This window comes from Nelumbo lutea, chromosome 7 (genome assembly GCF_056320005.1).
Source record: "Nelumbo lutea isolate HS-2025 chromosome 7, American lotus-T2T, whole genome shotgun sequence".
In the NCBI taxonomy this organism is placed as follows: domain Eukaryota; kingdom Viridiplantae; phylum Streptophyta; class Magnoliopsida; order Proteales; family Nelumbonaceae; genus Nelumbo; species Nelumbo lutea.
The window spans coordinates 10,297,277-10,316,528 of NC_142690.1; the positions used below are offsets into that span (position 1 = coordinate 10,297,277).

General features: G+C 35.3%; 2 protein-coding genes, 1 long non-coding RNA gene and 1 pseudogene across 3 annotated transcripts; 2 read left to right on the top strand and 2 right to left on the bottom strand.

Annotated features, from left to right (window-relative positions):
• The first annotated feature begins 873 nt into the window (after positions 1-873).
• On the top strand, positions 874-1,669 carry LOC148845037 (mitochondrial import inner membrane translocase subunit TIM17-2 pseudogene; annotated as a pseudogene).
• Positions 1,670-2,100: 431 nt separating this feature from the next.
• On the top strand, positions 2,101-3,426 carry LOC148845038 (uncharacterized). Its single transcript, XR_016102366.1, has 2 exons — positions 2,101-2,508; positions 3,113-3,426. It is a non-coding gene; the product is annotated as an uncharacterized LOC148845038 (long non-coding RNA).
• A 9,989-nt stretch (positions 3,427-13,415) lies between these two features.
• LOC148845039 (small ribosomal subunit protein eS25y-like) lies at positions 13,416-15,514 on the bottom strand. The gene is made up of 4 exons (XM_088953507.1): positions 15,435-15,514; positions 15,229-15,327; positions 14,701-14,835; positions 13,416-13,690 (listed from the first exon to the last, which is right to left on the bottom strand). The coding sequence occupies exons 1-4, from the start codon at positions 15,435-15,437 to the stop codon at positions 13,577-13,579; spliced, it is 351 nt and encodes a 116-aa protein (XP_088809633.1). The 5' UTR covers positions 15,438-15,514; the 3' UTR covers positions 13,416-13,576.
• A 2,513-nt stretch (positions 15,515-18,027) lies between these two features.
• On the bottom strand, positions 18,028-19,047 carry LOC148845040 (protein GAST1-like). Its single transcript, XM_088954858.1, has 4 exons — positions 18,769-19,047; positions 18,621-18,686; positions 18,468-18,501; positions 18,028-18,369 (listed from the first exon to the last, which is right to left on the bottom strand). The coding sequence occupies exons 1-4, from the start codon at positions 18,838-18,840 to the stop codon at positions 18,188-18,190; spliced, it is 354 nt and encodes a 117-aa protein (XP_088810984.1). The 5' UTR covers positions 18,841-19,047; the 3' UTR covers positions 18,028-18,187.
• Positions 19,048-19,252: the final 205 nt, after the last annotated feature.

Genomic DNA, 19,252 nt, shown 5'->3' on the forward strand with positions numbered 1-19,252 from the left:
TTTTTGTTTCCATAAATAATAAATATGTTATTAATTAGTGTAAATAAAAATGTTAAATAATAATTTATAGAAATATATAATTCTAATTTAAAATATATCAGATCCCTTGGAATTTTTAAGATACATATATATCATATTATATGTAATTCAAAAATTTTAATTATTAAAACTTTTGAATTACAAAAAATTTTAAGATCCCTTTTCCAGTGCAATATCTCAAGAATTTTATTGAGGCCAATCTAATAATTCCCATTTGGCAATTAATCTTAGACCAGAAATAGCTTTCTAGACGTCTTTTTTTCCTTGGATCTGAGTGAGCGTATCCTGATTGGCAACCATGGATGATAAAGTCTCTTTTTTTTTTTTTTTTAAAAAAAGCCTGTAGGCTGTCATTGCATCTTTTAATAGTACAGGTGGTAGAAAATTAGGATGGGGTAGACCAAGTCTTTGTCCTAGACAAAGAACAAGCCCTTTTAGCAATCGAATGAGCCACACAATTACACGTACATAGACTAATGAGATATAAAAAGGAGAAAACATTCGCAAAAGACTCTCACACTCAACTATCAAGTGGTGAATGCACAAGAGAATCACTAAGGAGGGATTCAACAGGAGAGAAACTATCTTCTGCTCATCTCCTTCTAAAACGATAGAAGAGATCTGTAATTCAATGGTCAACTTGATGCCCTCAAGGAAAGCTAGAGCTTCGATGTTGAGATCTGTAATTCAATAGTCTACTGTGTTTCTTGATGTTGAGAATTTTAAAAAATGGGGGTTCTAACAAATAAAAGCAACTTTTTATTTAAATACGACGTCTTTATGTGTATGCGATACAAATTGTATTCGTATTTTTTGGACAAAATTATTCTTCTCATTCGAAACGCTCTCCCTCTCTGTCTTTCTTTCACTCGATTAAAATGAGATGACCTTGGTCATCATTCATCTCTCTCTCTCTCTGTTCTGGAGAAAACAAAAAACAGAGACCATCTCTCTCTCTGTGTTCTAGAGAAAAACAAAAACTGAGACCATCTCTCTCTCTTTGTTTTGGAGAAAAACAAAAACAGAGACCTTGTTCTCTTTTGTTAACTCTTCAAAGAAAGATTTCTACTTATCAGATGGGGACATCCGAGACTTCTCGAGAGCCCTGACCCGAACTGAATCCTAGACGATGTCAGCGGTGCTTTCGGCATGGGTGTCGTTGGCAGCTCATTCTTCCACATAATCAAAGACGTCTACAACTCCCCCAAAAGGCGGGCATCTAACCGGCGGTTCTCAATCCGGTCGCATGAACGCTCCCCTTATCGGTGGCAGCTTCACCGGCTGGGGCGGTTCTTGTCCATCTTCAGTTGCACCATGGTCTATATCCAACAAAAAGAAGACCCTTGGAACTCTGTCATTACTGGTGCCACCACCAGCGGGTTCCTCCAGATGCGTCAAGGTTTGGTAAAGCATCGAGGTCTGCGTTGTTTGGTGGGGTGTTACCTGCTTTGATCTGTGCTTCTCAGAATTTTCCTCCACCTGAGAGGGAGCCATTACCTAGTGTGTCCCTGTGTATCCTAGTGGAAAGTTTTCGAATCAAAAACCGACACCGACTCCTATTCTTGAAGCTTCAACAGAGGGAGAGAGAAAGAAAGACAAAGGAGAGAAAGTTTCAATTTATATACTATAAGGTGTCCTCATTTTTCTTCAAATGTCACTGCTCCTAATTCCTAAATGATATTTTTCGAAAAAAGTTACCTTAACGTTGTAATTCTTCCAAAAGTGTTACTTTAGTTGATATTAAAAGCAAAATGTTCTCCTTATCGGTTATAACCCCATTTCTTTTTTACAAGCATTGCCATTCAGAATGACCTAACTCCCAAAACCAGCTCATTAATTAATATACCAGAGTAGAGTAATCAACTCCAATTACAATTCAATTCTCTATTTTGTCTACAATTAATGGTAGCAATTAACGCCCAACCAACTCTATTTACAACTCTGTTTTGCGTTTCACTTCATATTCCAAAACGTATGCATGCAGGGGGTGCAAATGTCTCGAGATTTAAGCAAATTGAAAAGCAAGGTGTGAATATAAATTAGTTACAGACCTATTCTCCTTATTGCTGAACTTGCCTCACCAAGCAAACATCCAAAACAGAGAAGCAAGGACTAAGGAGAGATCGATCGAGATGGTAGCTTCTAACATTTGTTACTTGGTCGTCTTATTATTAGCAACCTGGTTGATTGGCGGAGTTGTAGTCTCCAGCCACCAGGTTCCCATCAAGGAAAATGCTGCGTGTGATGGCGATATTCTGTCTATAGGATACAACTGTTGGAATTACATTCAGTATCCGGGGCCCAAGACTCCACCATCACAGGGGTGTTGTGGTATTGTGAGGAATGCCAACATGCCCTGTGTGTGTGCAAGTGTTACCGAGCAAGAAGAGTCTCACATTAGCATGGAGAAGTTGATCTATGTGGCATATATGTGCGGCAACCCAGTTCCCCATGGTACCAAATGTGGAAGTAAGTATGCATGGTATCAAAGGTTATAACCATCATATTTTTTCGGTATCATAGTCAGACTGTGTGTATATATGATGATTCTGGATTTCCTCTCCACCAGAACTCTGCCCACATTTATCGGAGTTATACATGGAGAATACCTCATCCTCTGCATAGTATTATGCAGGGGAGATATTCCCAATTCACAGGGGATAGTGTATTGTGGGTAGACGTGCACAGGAGATAGTGGATATATAGATATTTTTTTTTTATTTGTTAAATATGATATCAAGGCGCCTAGAAACATCCAGCAAAGGCACAGGCTGCCTAGGTAACACTTAGGCTACGTTTGGTTTGAAGGAAAAATTAGGAAAAAGAAGGAAAAGGTAAAAAAAACTTTTATAAATCTTATATCGGTTTTTTTGTTTCCTTTCCTTTCCCTACTTTTTTTTTTTTAAACCAAACATAACCTTAGGTTATATCTTGATATATAGGCATTTTTTCTATTTGTTAAATATGATATTCTTTTAAGACTTATTCAATTTTAAATTTACTTATTTTATCTTGTACATGCATTAAAATTAGTTGTTGCTCATTATTTTAATTTGCTATTTTTCTATTTCAGGTTACACCGTCCCATGACGAAAAATGACCAGGCAAAAACAAATGATAGGTCGCTCTAACTAATCCATAAATGAATAAATGTTGTATTGAAAACCAAATCGGTCATCAATGAACCTTCTCAACTATACATCGATGATATTACATAAATTTTTTTATTACTGCTTCATTTGTTAGCATTGCAGTTTCATTTGTATGGATGGGACTACAACTATGAGCGAGTGCATGTGTTATATGCAATTCAGTTCAACCATTCACTGTTATTTTTATTAAAATTATATTATCAAAAGTGGAGTTCAAAATAATTATTTATGTCAAGTATAATTGGGTTAGCCCCAAATGTCCAAATTAACAATTAGTTTCATTCTGGGTCTACTTTATACAACTGATTAATAATTGATTGGGCAATACTCTATCTTGGCCCCTTATACCGTTTTTCCTGCCAAAATGAAAAATGGCAATTCAATTTAATACCTCTTTTAATTAATTTATGCCTTTTTCACTTGATGCAAATTTTGGAAACGCATTTACTTAAACAAATTTCTCGTTACTGGAGCAGATTCTAGAGTAATGGTGTTCTGATTCCATCTGAGTTGAGGTGGGCTCCCTACAGAGTAGTGTATCCCATATGCACATCAGAATATGCATTGGAAATATCTTATGTATTTGTCATGGAGAGATGTTCTCATGGTTGGGATGTTCAGTAAGATACATTCTAATGGAGAATCAATGTGAATTCAGTGTCAAAATTGGTCCTTACATCTACATTGCTCTATATATAATTATATACCGCACTAGCATTTAATTTTCTGCAAACCAAGAGAAGATAAAAGATAATCAAGGAAGGATAATGAGAATATTAAACTGCAGTGAAGAAGACGGTGAGTTTGGATGGACTCCCCAGGTGCCCCACAGCCCATCCCCAATGCATTAGGAACCCAAGTCTCCACTACATCCAAGTAGACCTTATCAATGAGCCAGTGAGACAGTTGACAACTTCAGATTAGTTGGGCTTATACTGATTGATTGATTTCAAGTTTTTCTGGGTATCATGTTTTTTTGGTATTATTATTATCATTATTATTATGGAAAGAGATAAGATAACTTTATTAAGAAAATAAAAGAAAAACAATATGCACAGAGTATACCCAAAGAGGCGCCTGAACCTTGCCAATGAAAAATAAAACTAACAATTTCCTTAGGATATTCTAGAAGTAATCCTTCTAAATAGGGGATTTGGTCCCCTTGAGGGGGTCCTTTCAAAAACATTTTCACCCTCATTTGATGCTCTGCAACCGTTTCCATCAGCATTTGAATCCAACTTTTAGAACCCACAAACCAATCTTACCTGATTGGCTTACACACATAAACAACAAATACTGTAACATTATAAAAAGATATAAGCTTCAGTTTAGAAAAAGTATAAATCATGGTTTTCAAAACCGGACCAGACCGGACGGTCGGACTGGAAAAATCGGGAATCGGTCACTTGATCGGTTTTGTTTTCCCCCAAAACTGTTGATTTTGGTCAGCGAACCACTGAATTGGCCGGTTAACATTTGAACCGTTCGAACGGTTTTGACTGTTTTTTAAATTTTTATTTTTTTTAATTTTTTAATTTTTTTGTCAGAACGGGCCGGCCGTTCGAATCGAATGATCAGACTGTTTGAACCAATAACCGGACCCCTAAGCAATTCGATCACTAATTCGTTTTTAAAAACCATGGTACAAAATAAATATGCACAGTGCAAATACATACAAACTAATACAAAATATAAGGTTTTGCACTCTACATATTTGTACTTGTACTCCTTCCAGGAATATGTAAATATCATATAACAGCTTTACAACATGTATAAATCCATTAATATATTATTACTTATTCAAATTAAATCATTAATTAATAAAGATATAAATATATAATTAATTTACAAAATATATGGGATCCATGAGAATGTAGAAGATCCATACATCCAAGCGTCCAAGAAACAAATCATATTCAACTAATATATTTTAGTTGCTAATTCAATTATTTATATTTCATTACTTTTTCTAATGGGTATGTAACTTCGTAAAAATTATTAATGTAAGTTATATTAATTTGGTAAATGATACATTTTGTTTCTATAAATAATAAATATGACATAAACTAGTGTAAATCAAATTATTAAATAATAATTTACAGAAATATATAATTTTAATTTAAAATATATCTGATCCATTAGAATTCATATCATATTATATGTAATTCATAAATTTTAATTACAAAAATAATGATTGTTTTTAGCATTTTTATTTCTATAAATTATGAAAAAAATTCAAAACATTATTTTTTTTTTCACATAAATTGTCGATGGATTAATGGATTTGATATATCATTCATAAAAAAGAGTCAAGGTGGGTTGGGTCGAGGGTACCCATTAGGGTCAAGATGGGACTAAAATTCCAAACCACCATGCCACATGTCATTTTGGAATTAAAAGTGAAATAAAATAGATTTTATTAATTTTTGTGTTTACATTCAATTTTACACAAAAGCACTTTTACAAAAGTACTTTTCACGAAATCACTTTTATGAAAGTGTTTTTACGAAAACACTTTTATGTAAGCATAAAAGAACTTTTATAAAAGTACTTTTACAAGAAAACACTTTTATGGAAGTACTTTTATAGAAGTACTTTTGTAAAAGGGCTTATGAAAGCACTTTTATAAAATTACTTTTGTGAAATAACTTATACGAAAACACTTTTATACAAGTTTAGCTTTTTTATTGCATTTTTTGCATTTTCTATAATTTTTGGTATTTTTCTACATTTGTTTTCAACTTTTTGGTATTTTTCTCCATTTTTTACAATTTTTTTGTGCTTTTTGCATAATTTTTCATTTTTCTGGTGTTTTCCATGCATTTCCTGTAATTTTTTAGTTTTTTTTTGCATATTTTCTGATTTTTCTGCAAAAGTTTGAATTTTCCACAATTTTTTGTATTTTTTTGCATTTTCTGCATTTTTTTCTATTATTTTCTATATTTATCTACAATTTTTGCATTTCTAGGTATACGAGTTGACCTGACTTATTTTTATCATGTGTTTGTCTTGAGAGAGATTATTCTCTCAAAAATTATTATTTTGGGTATATGGGCCATCCTAACCCCTTTTTGTATTTATAAGTGAGGGTATGTGGGTTAGTATGAGTGAGCGTGATTTAGGGTCAATATGGATGGGTCAAGTGGGTCAATATAAGTGCATCAGGGTGGAATATGACCCTTTAACAAAGATTGATGATGGGCCATGGTCAGTTAGTGGGTCAATACGGGTGGGTTAGTATTCAACTCTTACCCAATCCATCCATTTGCCACCCCACTTGAACATACAAGACTGTAGTCTTCAACCTTGGATGATAAAGCCTCACTCACCATTTGTTGTGGTTAATAGGGATGCAAATGGAATGAATTCAAATTGAATCAAACAATATCTGAATTCAATTCTGATTAGAAAATTTGATATATATTAATGCTCAAATTTAAATTCGATTAAATATTTGATATTCGATTCAAATTTGACTTATTAATATCAAGAAAATGGAAAAAATTATCATCCCTAAGATGAACGATAATGATTTCAGGATTCTACCATCAAGGTCAGCAGCAGTTAAAAACGCTGAAAATATGCTTGAACACTATAATGCTAATAGCCTAACATAACACCAGTTTTGCCACTTCATCCATATAGATAGAAAAAGAACTCCAAATCTGATTATGTCATCAGGTTCAACTGATTTGGCCTCACATTTTTAATGGTTACACGCGCGCTAAGGAAAAGATTAAGTAGCAAGTATCTTTTTTATTTCTTAAGTATTCAAAGTTTGGTTTAATTCATTCTAAATCAGTGGCATACCTATGGAAAATTACCTTGGAACTCAGGCAGTCAACACGGTCTCCAAATTCACAGATAAATTTTGGCCCAAAACTACTTTTCAGTGTTAAAAAAGCTTATTTCTATAAGCAAAATTTATATTAAAAATTAAAACTTTGAACGGCTAATATAACTTGTAGAAACCATTAATAACTTCTGAGCAAAGATAAGTTAACAAGACAATGTGTCTCATCATGATTTTGAAAAGCAGACCGGATCGTATGGTTGGATCGGTTGACTGTGAATTGGTCAGGTATTCCATTCCATTTTATCTTAAAATCGGTTTTTGCCAAAAATTATTAATTTGGTTAGCTATCAATTGAACCATTAATCCATCAATCCAGATAATAGTCTTTTGTCATTATATATATATATATATTTGTAAGGTTAAAATGAACCATCCATTTGAGCCAAACAATAAAATCATTTGACTTGAGAATGAGTCACAAGAACAGTTCGGTGTACATTCCGGTTTTTAAAACCTTCAGTCTCATATGAACGAAGGAACTTGAAAAATGATGGAATTCTCATAACAGGTTATAGATGGTTTGAATCAACAATGAAATTTTATCAAAATTCATGAATGGGTTTTGATTGATGAAAACTCTTTCCATACCATATCTTTCCCGTATCATATTAATTGATGAATTGAGTTTAAAAACTTGATCGAAGGTGCTTGTAGAATCAAACAATGAAGCTGTTTTTTATGTTTGTTCTTCTTGCTTGCGTGATTCTACTATTAATATTATTATTAATTATTAAGAGAAGCAAAATTTTAATAACTATTCAACTCAAGCCTACCCAACTTGCACATATAGCTTTTATCATCTAAACCATCCAAAAATCTCTGTCATGACTGCATTAATTTGGAAGCAAGGCCATTTTTCTGAAAAACTGTGTCACATTGGATTCACAACATTTAACAAAAGCTTCATTTGAACTAATCATTATTGCCGCAGAATCACGTACAGCGAAGAAGGCCTTACTATAGTCGACATGAGCTGCAGACCAAGGTGCCCTTTAATTAAGGTGTTGGGGTTCATAATAACCCCAATTTCGGATATTCAATTCGTCGTGTCCATAATAACTAGAAATGGCAAAGACGTCTGAAAAAAATATCAAATCTTTTTCTTATTTCCGTTCAACCCATCGATCACATTGCAACCTGCCAACACTGCTTGCATAACTCACCGCCATGAAACCAAAACTAAGAAACACAGAAAATTCCCATCAAAATAACAGCTTACCAGAAAACAACAAATAAATAACAAATCAACTCCACTAGACTACGTTTCTCTCCTCACTCCTCCATCGCTCCAACATATCGCCTCGTGGCTCTTGACCTTCCCCTCTGTTGTCAATAGAAAACCTGGAGACTCCGCTGTCGAGGTTGCCGCTGATCTTCACCATGCCGGTTAAAGTTGAAGAGGACGTGCTAGTGATGGACGGGATTCTGGTCAGTTCAGTGCCAGGTGGACGTACGAGGTTGGGGCCAGATTCCAGCTCCTTGTCATCGGGGAACAGCCTTTATAACTATAAGACGGAGATCTGCCGGGCATGGGAGGATACCGGTAATTGCCGCTACAGCTGCAAATGCCAGGTACTGTTTTTCAATCCAATGGTTCTTTTTGTGATGACGATCCGAGATCTTCACTGGTGAAAATCCCCCAGGCCTTATATGTCTCGTGAAAGGTGAAAATTTGAAGAAGAATAAAGAGTAAAGGAGTCTTTTATGTCTTTTTATTAACTAATATTAAGGAATACTAATGGTAAAGGAAGTATTAGTCAATTGTAAGAAACAATAGGATTAATGTGGTTCAATTTTCAAACAATAAGGATACACTTAGTTAATTAGTTAAACAAAGTAATTTAAGAAATTTATCCAATTAATAACTCAAAATATTACATTAATCAAGAAGAAACAATGCATATGAAACTCCAAAGTTTAATAAAAAACAGAGGGTTTTTTTTTTACTTCTTATCTTTGCCGCCGGAAAATTTAGCTTTAGAAGATGGAGTGTTAGCCTGCTTCTCCTTTGTTCCCTGAAAAATACAAAGAAAAATCAAGTCAATACTTCTGTTATCTTAAATTTGTAGGTAAAAGCTAAAATGTATTATTACCATTGTAGCTAATAATCACTTGTACAGCCGAAGTACGTCTGGACTGGACACCGGAGATGTGAGAAACAGGATGCAGACCACGGGATGCTTTTGGGGGGTATATATAGAGGTCACGGGATGCTTTTGGGGAGTATATATAGAGGTCAGAGTTGAGTTTTAGAGTGACAAAAGTTGACGAAGTAATATCCGGCTTCGGGGCAATGCCCATTCCAACAAGCTTTAAAGCTTTATGCTGGGAATATCTCCGTAATTATGTGATTTATTTCAAGTGAGATATTCCCAATGCAAGGTTATAAGGGGCTGCTCAAACTGTGTGAGCACCGAATTGCCCTGACAAGCCAAATTCAGATAACAGTGATGGTTCAGGATCTGGATATTATATTTCCCGGTCCACATTCGATTTCTTCTCATACATCAGATGAGAATCTATGTAATCTATCAGTTAAAAGCTTCCCACTTCACAGCCCTCTGCTTTACATAAGATGAGAGACTGAATTGGGGTTACCGGTTTTTGAATCCGAAACTGATCAGTTAACCATCGGTTTTTGGTTTTTTATTATTTACAATATTAATTATAGAAAAATATATGAATATATAATAAAATACTATAAATATATATAATATTATATTTTAAATAATAAATAATAAATTATATATTATAAATATATATTTATATATAATACATATTTATTAATTTATAATATATAGAAAATATAAAATTTATATAAATACATAAAATATATATAAATAGGGCAATTTTCTTAAATTACCCCTACTGTTTGCAAAATCAACTTAATCTACCCTTACTGTTTATATATTGTCTTAAAGTACCCTTAAGTTTTTTAATAATTGACACGCCGATAAACACTAACAGAAAAAAATGAAATATCGAATTTGCCCTTCACTATTCATCAAGTTTTCAAAATAAAACCGATCTGATGAAAATCTCTTATTTCCAATTTTTTCCAAATGCAAATATGGCAGAATGGTGATTGACTTTGGAATGACGTTTACTATGTTCCTAGGTTTCTATAGTTCATCAATTTCTATAGTTTTAATATTGTCTCTTCCTCTTAACACTTGGTGTGTTATTGTATGTCTTGGTGAGTGTCCTTACCACTTAAACAACTTAACAAGAAGGATCTTGGGCGTGCAGTTTGGCTGATTTGCTTGGAGGGCCAAGTGCCATACAACTTAACCAGTCGAGTCGTGACAGTTAGCCTGCTTCTCCTTTGTTCCCTCCCTGAAAAATACAAAGAAAAATCAAGTTAATAGCTCTGTTAAATATGTAGGTAGAAGCTAAAAAGTAATCTTACCATTGTAGCTAATAGTCACTCGTACAGCCGAAGTACGTCTGGACTGGACACCGGAGATGTGAGAAATAGGATGCAGAGCACGGGATGCTTTTGGAGGGTATGTATAGAGGTCAGAGATGAGTTTTAGGGTGACAGAAGTTGGCGAAGTAATATAGATAACAGTGATGGTTCAGGATTTGGATACTATATTTCCCGGTCCATGTTCGATTTCTTCTCGTACATCAGATGAGAAATCTATGTAATCTACAAGTTAAAAGCTTCCCACTTCACAACCTTCTGCTACTCTTCCTTTTTTGGTTAGGTATTGGAACAGAATTAGAATTTTTTTGGCCCGAGCTCAACAATCAACACAGGCCAATTCACCAAAACCTTACTAAGCCTGGCCGGACCCAACCCAAGCCCGAATTTGGCCCAACCTGAGTTGTGTTGGTTTAAGCTTGGGCCAAACCAGAGCTGAGGTATGTACCTTTAGCGATGGGCCTTTATTAGGGGTGCTCATGGTTCGGTTAACCGAATCATGGGCTAATTTTTGAAACTGAACTGGAGTTGTCGATTTTTGAAACGAAACTGATCAGTTAGCCGTCGGTTCAGTTCATCGATTTTTTGGTTTTTTATTATTTACAATATTTATTATAGAAAAATATATGAATATACAATAAAATACTAGAAATATATATAATATTATATTTTAAATAATAAATAATATATTATATATTATAAATATATAATGCATATTTATTAATTTATAATATATAGAAAATATAAAATATATATAAATATATATATAAATAGGGCAATTTTCTTAAACTACCCCTACTGTTTGAGAAATCAACTAACTCTACCCTTACTGTTAATTATACATTGTCTTAAAGTACTCTTGAGTTTTCTAATAATTCTGACACACCAGTAAACACTAACAGAAAAAATGAAATATTGAATTTGCCCTTTACATTCATTAAATTTTCAAAATAAAACCCAACTGATGCAAAACCTCTGATTTCCATTTTTTCCAAATGCAAATATGGCAGAATGGTGATTGACTCTGGAATGACGTTTACTATATTCCTAACCGGGTTGTATAAAACAGTGGTAACCGAATTCGACCGCTGAGGATCAGACGAGACTTGGTCCGTGTTATTACTACAAATCTATGATGACTTGATTGACAAGTTCCCCAAGGTGCCTAAACTAGTGTTTCATTTTGTTGGCAATGTGAGCGTGATTCTGCCCAGTGGAAATTACTTTTTTGGGCTCACCAACGGTGATGATGGAGGGGGAAAGAAAAGAAAAGCGGGTTGTTTGATTCTGGTTTGTCCAAAATATGCATGAATACCTTACCCGCTCATCTTATCCATCTACAGTTATTTGGCACTAACATTAACCGGTAATGGTAACCAACTTACCGAAACTCAATTAGAGCCGGTCAGTCAATGACCATGTCTTAATTCACTCTCACACTCACCAGCCTGAGTGATTATAGTAATAGGAGCCCGTCAGATCCTCCTTCCCTCTACATTTCTCATTCAATAAACCTGTGCTCGGAGCAATGGATTTTATTGCCAATAAATGTTTACCCTGCACAACAATCGTGAGAGAATCGTTATAGATTCCTTATATCGTTGTAATGCATCGCTTTTCCCTGAGAAATCTGTATTCGGAACTCTTTGGAGAAATTGGGATAAAAAATTTCTTTCGAGAAGATGCTAATAATGGGTACTTTAAGAATTTTTAAAAAATACATCAGTTACGTGACGTCACATGGAAAGTTAACAGCAAGAAGATTTTAGATGATTATTAGAAAACTTAAGAGTACTTTAAAATAGTATGTAAACACTAAGGGTAGAATTAGTCAATTTCGCAAATAATAGGGGGTAATTTAAGGAAATTGCCCATATAAATATATGTATACCCGTTGGTTCGATTAACTACCGATTTTCTATTTTGGTTAATCGAAACCAAACCAATTGGTTATTTTCAGATCGGTTTTGGTCAGTTCGATTTTTCAGTTTTTTTTTTTCACCCCTAACCTTTATTGACCCTCAACTTGACCCAATCCATACTTTGAATCTTATGCTGCATTTGTTTGCGATGCAAATACCAAATAAGGGTATTTATATATTCTGGTGTTTAAGACATTGAATGATGGGGCCTATGTTTTACACCGATTTCAAACAAATAAGAATACAAAGAACAGGTTACACTTTACATACTTAAACCGAAAAGAAGATATTTATACAGAGTACATATTTATAATTACAACGCAACCAAACACAGCCTTACTTACTACCCTTACATATATTTTGGGCTGGGCTGGGCCGGGTTTGAAATGATCACCCCTGTATTGGTGACTCCAAATCTACCCACAAAAAAATGTGTGCAACAGTGTATACAAATCCCTATCCAGTTCTACTCGCAATTATTAGATCATCAAATTCAAAGCAAAAGAAAAAAAAATGTTACATTTTTCGGAAATACCATAACACTGTATCAGAGGATGATAACTAAGCAAATGTACAGAAAGAACTCTTTCAAGCTGTTGCATGTATCGTGATGAACATCTGATGAATTATGAAGACGAGTTCTAAATCTAATGAATTTCAGCTCCAGCAACCAGAGGGAGTAGGAAAAATATGCGAGGTTCTAAGAAGTAAACTCTATTAATATTTAATAGCCCCAAAGAAGATAATCGGATGAATTATTCATAGAACCAGCAGTATCTACACTTCAAAGTTCAAACCTACCTCATTCATTAATAGCCAAAGAAGAATTCTAACTTCATTAATTAATCGCCTAGCTTCTTCTAATGGCGTAAAATTTCCCAGCATATCTAGAAACCAGGCAAATAAGATAATTTGATTGAGTTGATTTTGTGAATACCATCAAAAATTAGTTGCATTATCGCCATGCACGTAGATTTAATTAGTAGATTTTCTATGAGCCAATACCATGAAATAAAAAATTTCCACCAACAAAACCATCCATTAATAAACTGATATACTAGTGGAAATTATCAATATAACAAGGTATCTGCTTCACAACTGTAAGAATTAAGAGAATGGTTTTCTCAACTCAGAACTGTTTTCATGGGCGTGAGTGCGTGACAAACTAGAAAATGAGACACTAGACATTCCTCTCCGGAGTGTAAATTTTCAGGGTTGAGTCCCCACTCACCATCCTGATGATTGCGTTTTCCTCCGCTTCTTTAATTGCCTTACGAGCCAATGAAACACTTATCTATGCGCGGAAACAAGAATAAATGAAAGACAAACAGAGACTACATTAATACTTGAAGAAAAAAAAAATAACATGGAGTACTGATGACTATGCTATGTCACAAGGCACAACACAAAAACATGACAACAGATCTAATTAAAAACTAGATCCATGTGTTGCCCAAGAGTGTCAATCCTACTTATAAGCACAGCAGTGATCAGTTCTTCTCAAGGCATTGAAACATCTGACATTTAAGTCCTAACACTTGCGTGCAGACTATTCTTCTCAGCTGCTACTATTTTCTTTTACCATTTTCTGATGTTTTTAGAGCACATCCCATAAATTAATGGCTCATGTATGAAAATCAAAAACACTGATCAAAATTTGTCAGTTTGGTGTATAAATCATCAACCATTTAGGGGGTGTTTTCCAGCATAAACATGTTGTCTTTCTTGATGTAGCTTACACTATTTGGTGTATGGTTTTTAAAATTGACCCGGAGACCGAACCAGCTAGGGGTCCCGGTTACCGGGTCAAATCGTCCGACCGTTCAAACTAAATGATTCCCGGTTTTTCCAGTCCGGTCCAGTTTTTAAAACCATGATTTAGAGTGTTGCAGACACCAAAATCTCTTATAGAGTGCTTTATATGAGACATGACGTTTCATAAATCCATGCATGTTTTCTTAAAACCATAAACTCAAAAACATATTTCTGGTTTCAGAACACACCATATAATGAAGCTTTTTTGAACCATTGGCGAAGCGAAACCCAGCTTTCTAGAAATAAATAAATAAAAAACATGTTGGAAAACAAACCTTAATCATTCAAATCTTCTGGATTTGGTTAAACATGCATGGTTTGATCCTAGTTTTTTTCTCTCCTTTGGTTAGCTTTGTATCCCTGTTTCTTTGTTTCAATGAAATCTTCTATTTACCAAAAAAAAGAGTTACCCAATAGGTTGCAGTGACGTACGACACATATATTAATGCTTAAGCAAAGTTGAATGATGAAAGAAGATTGGCAGATTACCCCATATTCGACAGAGAGAATAGATGGGGTAACAATCCGGTGATTGGAGAGTTCACGCATCACTCGGTTGTAGGTTTCCTGATCGAAGATACACATATTATTCACCTTCGTCTTCTTCTTAGATATAACCCATTTCTGTGTCATCAAGCACGTAAACAAAAGATAATAAGTAACCACATGCACCCCATTTTTATTGAAAACAAATGTACAAAGGAGCTATAGAGCAAAACGGCAAAAGAATATAAAACCAATAAAATAAATCTTCTGGTACCCGGATTCTGTAATTTTTCTTTCTTACAACTTGGGTTTAGCCATCTTAGAATGAACAGAAGAGATTTGTGCTGCAGCTCCTCTCTTTAAGAATGTAGGTTTCAGTGGGTTTCGGACTTTCAGTTAGAATAACAATATAGTACCACTCAAGTATGTAGCAAATTCCAAGAACAATAAAATAATAGAAAAAAAAACCCATAAAGACAGATTTCTGAAAACCAAATTGATCTGGGGTGTTGTCTCTTAAAGAATGCAAACCTTTTTCAGTTTATCAGCGCCGCGTATGATATTGTCGGGCTTAGGAGGTGATGGAGGGGTATGGTTATACTGATACATCTCCTTGTTTGTCCCCTGAAACTAATTAAGAAGATGTTAACGTTGTCAGGTCGCATACACTAAAAGCTAGACTAGCTGAACTTAGATGATAACGAAGAAGGATTGAGTATGTACTACAATGCTCTCACCATTGATTTGAAGCTGAAGCTCTGCGACTGTGAAGGCTGAACAGTGGAAATAGAAACCAACAGAAAACGTGGAAAAGAGAAATGGCGGGTGACTTGGTCGGTAAGAAAGGAAAACCCTAAAATAGTGGAAAATTTATAGAGTGAGACAAGGTCCGGTTTGAATAAACGTACGGATAAATGGTCCGGTTTAGAATTGGACGAAAAGATTTTGAAAGGATGGATGGATAATGCGAACTCACTTTTGCGAGCAACAACATGGATATAGCGCAGCACCAGCACGCTTTAAACCGTGAATCAAGGTGGGCCATACCGCCATAATAATACATCGAAGGCTTTGATTTTGAGGGAATCTTGTATGACAGGTATGTTAGTGATGTCAGATTGGCATCTACTTGACATCAGGCCCCACCTTGCAGTTGCATTTGGCCCATCTGATTGATTGCTTTGAAGTTTTAATCTAACTTTTAACACTCACGAGGTCCATTGTTGGTGCCAACTTCTTTCGGCATTTGCAGGGCTGGGCTGGGCCAGCCGCTCAACATTAGGCATATAGGTCTTGACTGGCCCAACCATGCTATAAACGGATCAGATTGCCAAAAGGGGCTACACTAGTAGGGGCTCTAGTGTACAAAGGCATTACAATTGTGTCCAAAAGGTCTCGTCATGACCTTTCAAGCCCTCAAGGCCTATGGAAATGGAAGTATTGATTTTTGACTTTGAGTCCCTCTTTCAAAATAGATCTGTCCATATTAGTCCTGTCAATGGGTTGGATCTGGTCTGGATCTGGGTAGACCCGGTCCCTGCCCAATAAATAAATGTGCAGAATCAGTCTCGATTATTGCAGACGTAGAACCGACCCAATTATTAATTAATGATCGGATCTGGTCTATGCATGCATTTTAGGTATAGATTATCGGGTCAATTTTGGGTTTTTTTATCATAGCCCGTGTCCAATTTGAGCCAATTTAGGTCCAACCCAAATCAAATTCATCCAAACAAATACATACATGATTTTATTTATCTAAAAATATTAAACATTTTTCTAATTATATGCGTGCGCGTGTATATATAAAGTATGTCTATCTATAAATTTTCAATTAATTGTTTTCTTGAATTGGGTTATAAAGCCCAAAAATATATTCATAAATTCTTTTAAATTCCCAATAGGAATGGCAACGGTGTGGGTTTGGGGCAGGGATCATATTCCTCGTTTCCGACCTCGATTCTGAAATTAACTTCCATTCCTGTACCCGATCCCTATCGGATAAAATCTGTCCTCCATCCCTAATCCCCGATGGGGATGAATTCCCCGTAGAGACCCAAATCCCCAAAATGTTTCCAGATAACAGTATTTTTTTAAATAAATTTACTTGAAATAAATAAATATTATAAATTATAAATAATAATTTAAATATATTTTGATATATATATAATATAATATAATAATATATTTAATATAAATAACATTATATATATATAACCAAGATCGGGGCAGGGCCGAGACCTCAATCCCCATCCCTAACCGGGGACAAGGTTCAAAGGGTTTGATAACCAAACAGGTTTATAAATTATAGCAGTGCATAATTTATACAGCCCATTTGCATTCCTGTGCAAATAAATTTCGCAATGCAAACAAACAGAACACAGAACTCTCTTCATTTTTGTAAAGTGAGTCATGTCTCACCCAAGCCACCGCCTTCTAGCGAGATGATAGTATATACAAATACAACACTTTCCTTGTGGCTTGTGGTCCTGGTAACCTTTTCTTCTTTTTTTTTTTCTTTTCTCTTTTTCATCACGCAGAGTATAGAAAATCTTCAATTTAATGTGTAAAGCACGCAATTGAATTTTAAAAGGTTGAAAGTAGTATATAATGCTTGGAACGTCCTACCTGTTAACCTGTTAAAACAAATTTAACAAAGGCTGCTGAGCTTTAATTTGGTTTGATAGAAACTAAGAGAGAAACAAAGTTGAGGAAAATTAGGCACAATTTGGGAAGAGTACAAATACAAATATTTACAGTACAAAACCTTGAATTTGCATCGTACATATTTGTAATTGTACTCTTCCCAAACCCAAACCGAGTCTAAGGAATTCATCAAATTTATGAAGAACTTTCCCCAGCTTTCTACATCTTTCTTATTTTCTATCAAATCAAACACAAACATTATTGTAGATTGTTTTCTGATTATACTCGAGAAAAGCCCAAATCTGTACATGACAATTAATCAACCATCAATATCTTTTTTCAGGTAAAGACAGGGTCATTCAGATAAGAATAAGCCACTTAATAGCCAGACATCTTGCCCGTGCGGCTATGCCATATATTTGCAAGGCCTCCTGCACTGTTGATGTCCATCTTTTGAATAAGGTTGGTTTGTTTGATCTACTAGTCCTGCCCTCCCAAAACAAGAGTTCTGATTTTGCAGCTTGTGAACGACCGATTTATTGCTCTCTCTCTCTCTCTCTTCATAGATGATATCTCTTTGATTTAAAAGTGCCACTGATTACCATAACCAACATGTGTAGTTCACAGTAAATTGGAACGATACAATCAATTCAAAGGCCTTGTGAAGGCTAAAGCAGCAGCACATTGTTAGAGAAGCTAGCTCTTTCATTTTTATCAGTTCAGTAGGGGCACAATATGTAATATAAGATGATCCAAGAGACTTAGTTGACACTAGGTAAGGCGTGACAAGTGAATGACTAATTCACAGGTTTGTATAGTTAGACTTAGGAAGATACATCATGGTTCATGGACATTTGGGTCCTCCTCTTTTGGTCTTCCAGTTATTGTAGCAAGGGCAGAACTGCTTGTTCCCATATGTCCCAGGAGGCACACACAGGCACTTAGCACAGCACTTTTGGCAGAAGAACATGCAGGGCTTCTTGTAAGCTGTTGCTGAGCATCTTGCAGTGCAACGAGGCGCACACTCTGCACAAAAATGAAAAACCACACAATTCAATCACAATCTCTCAAACCAAACAACCACCATAAGCGCATATTCCCATACACTAAAGTGGATAAATGACCTTGCGGGTGAAGGCTGCCTTGAGTAGCACCATACTGCAATTCCAAGAAAACCAGAAGAGTTACAAAGGCTAGAACATAATAGAGGGAGAAAATCAAAAGTTTTCTACAGGAATTGAAGCTAATCGCTGGTCATAGCTACTAGCTAGTCTCACCATGTTAAGGGTTGCTGGCTGTGGTTCTGCAGCCGGAGCTTCTGTCTTAGTAGCAATAATGCTACCCTGGACACCCCAATGAAGACAGATTAGTCAAGTTAATGTAAAGGAAAGAGATAAAAGTCCTCAAAGGCCAGTTGTGGCTTACCTGAATTTCTCTGAGTAAAACTAGCAAGATGGTCAGAACACATAGCATCAGTGTGCTTGGTTTCCTTGCCATTGCTGAGTTTGGAAGACAGGAAACCCTACTAAGGGAGCTGGGAAATAAACCAGGATGGAAATTAAGAGGTGAGTGGGGAACTGAAAAGAATTTTGTGGTGAGTAGTGATGAAGGGTTGGTAGCTTTGAGGGTATATATATATAGTGTGGTTGGGTCACTATATTTTCATATTTACAAGGCAAAAGGATGCCATGTGGATATCTCAATGCATGCAACCTTGACAGTTGACGCCAATTATACAGTTTGAGAAGGGGACAAAGTAGACTCACGATTTTGCAACTGACAGTAACACCCTTTTATTTGGCTGGACAGGAGTGGAGACATGGCTGTTTTCATGATAAATGACCATTTCAACCCTTTAACTCTAAATATACAATAACAAATTCTTCCTTGTCTTCCTCCCGGAATGAAT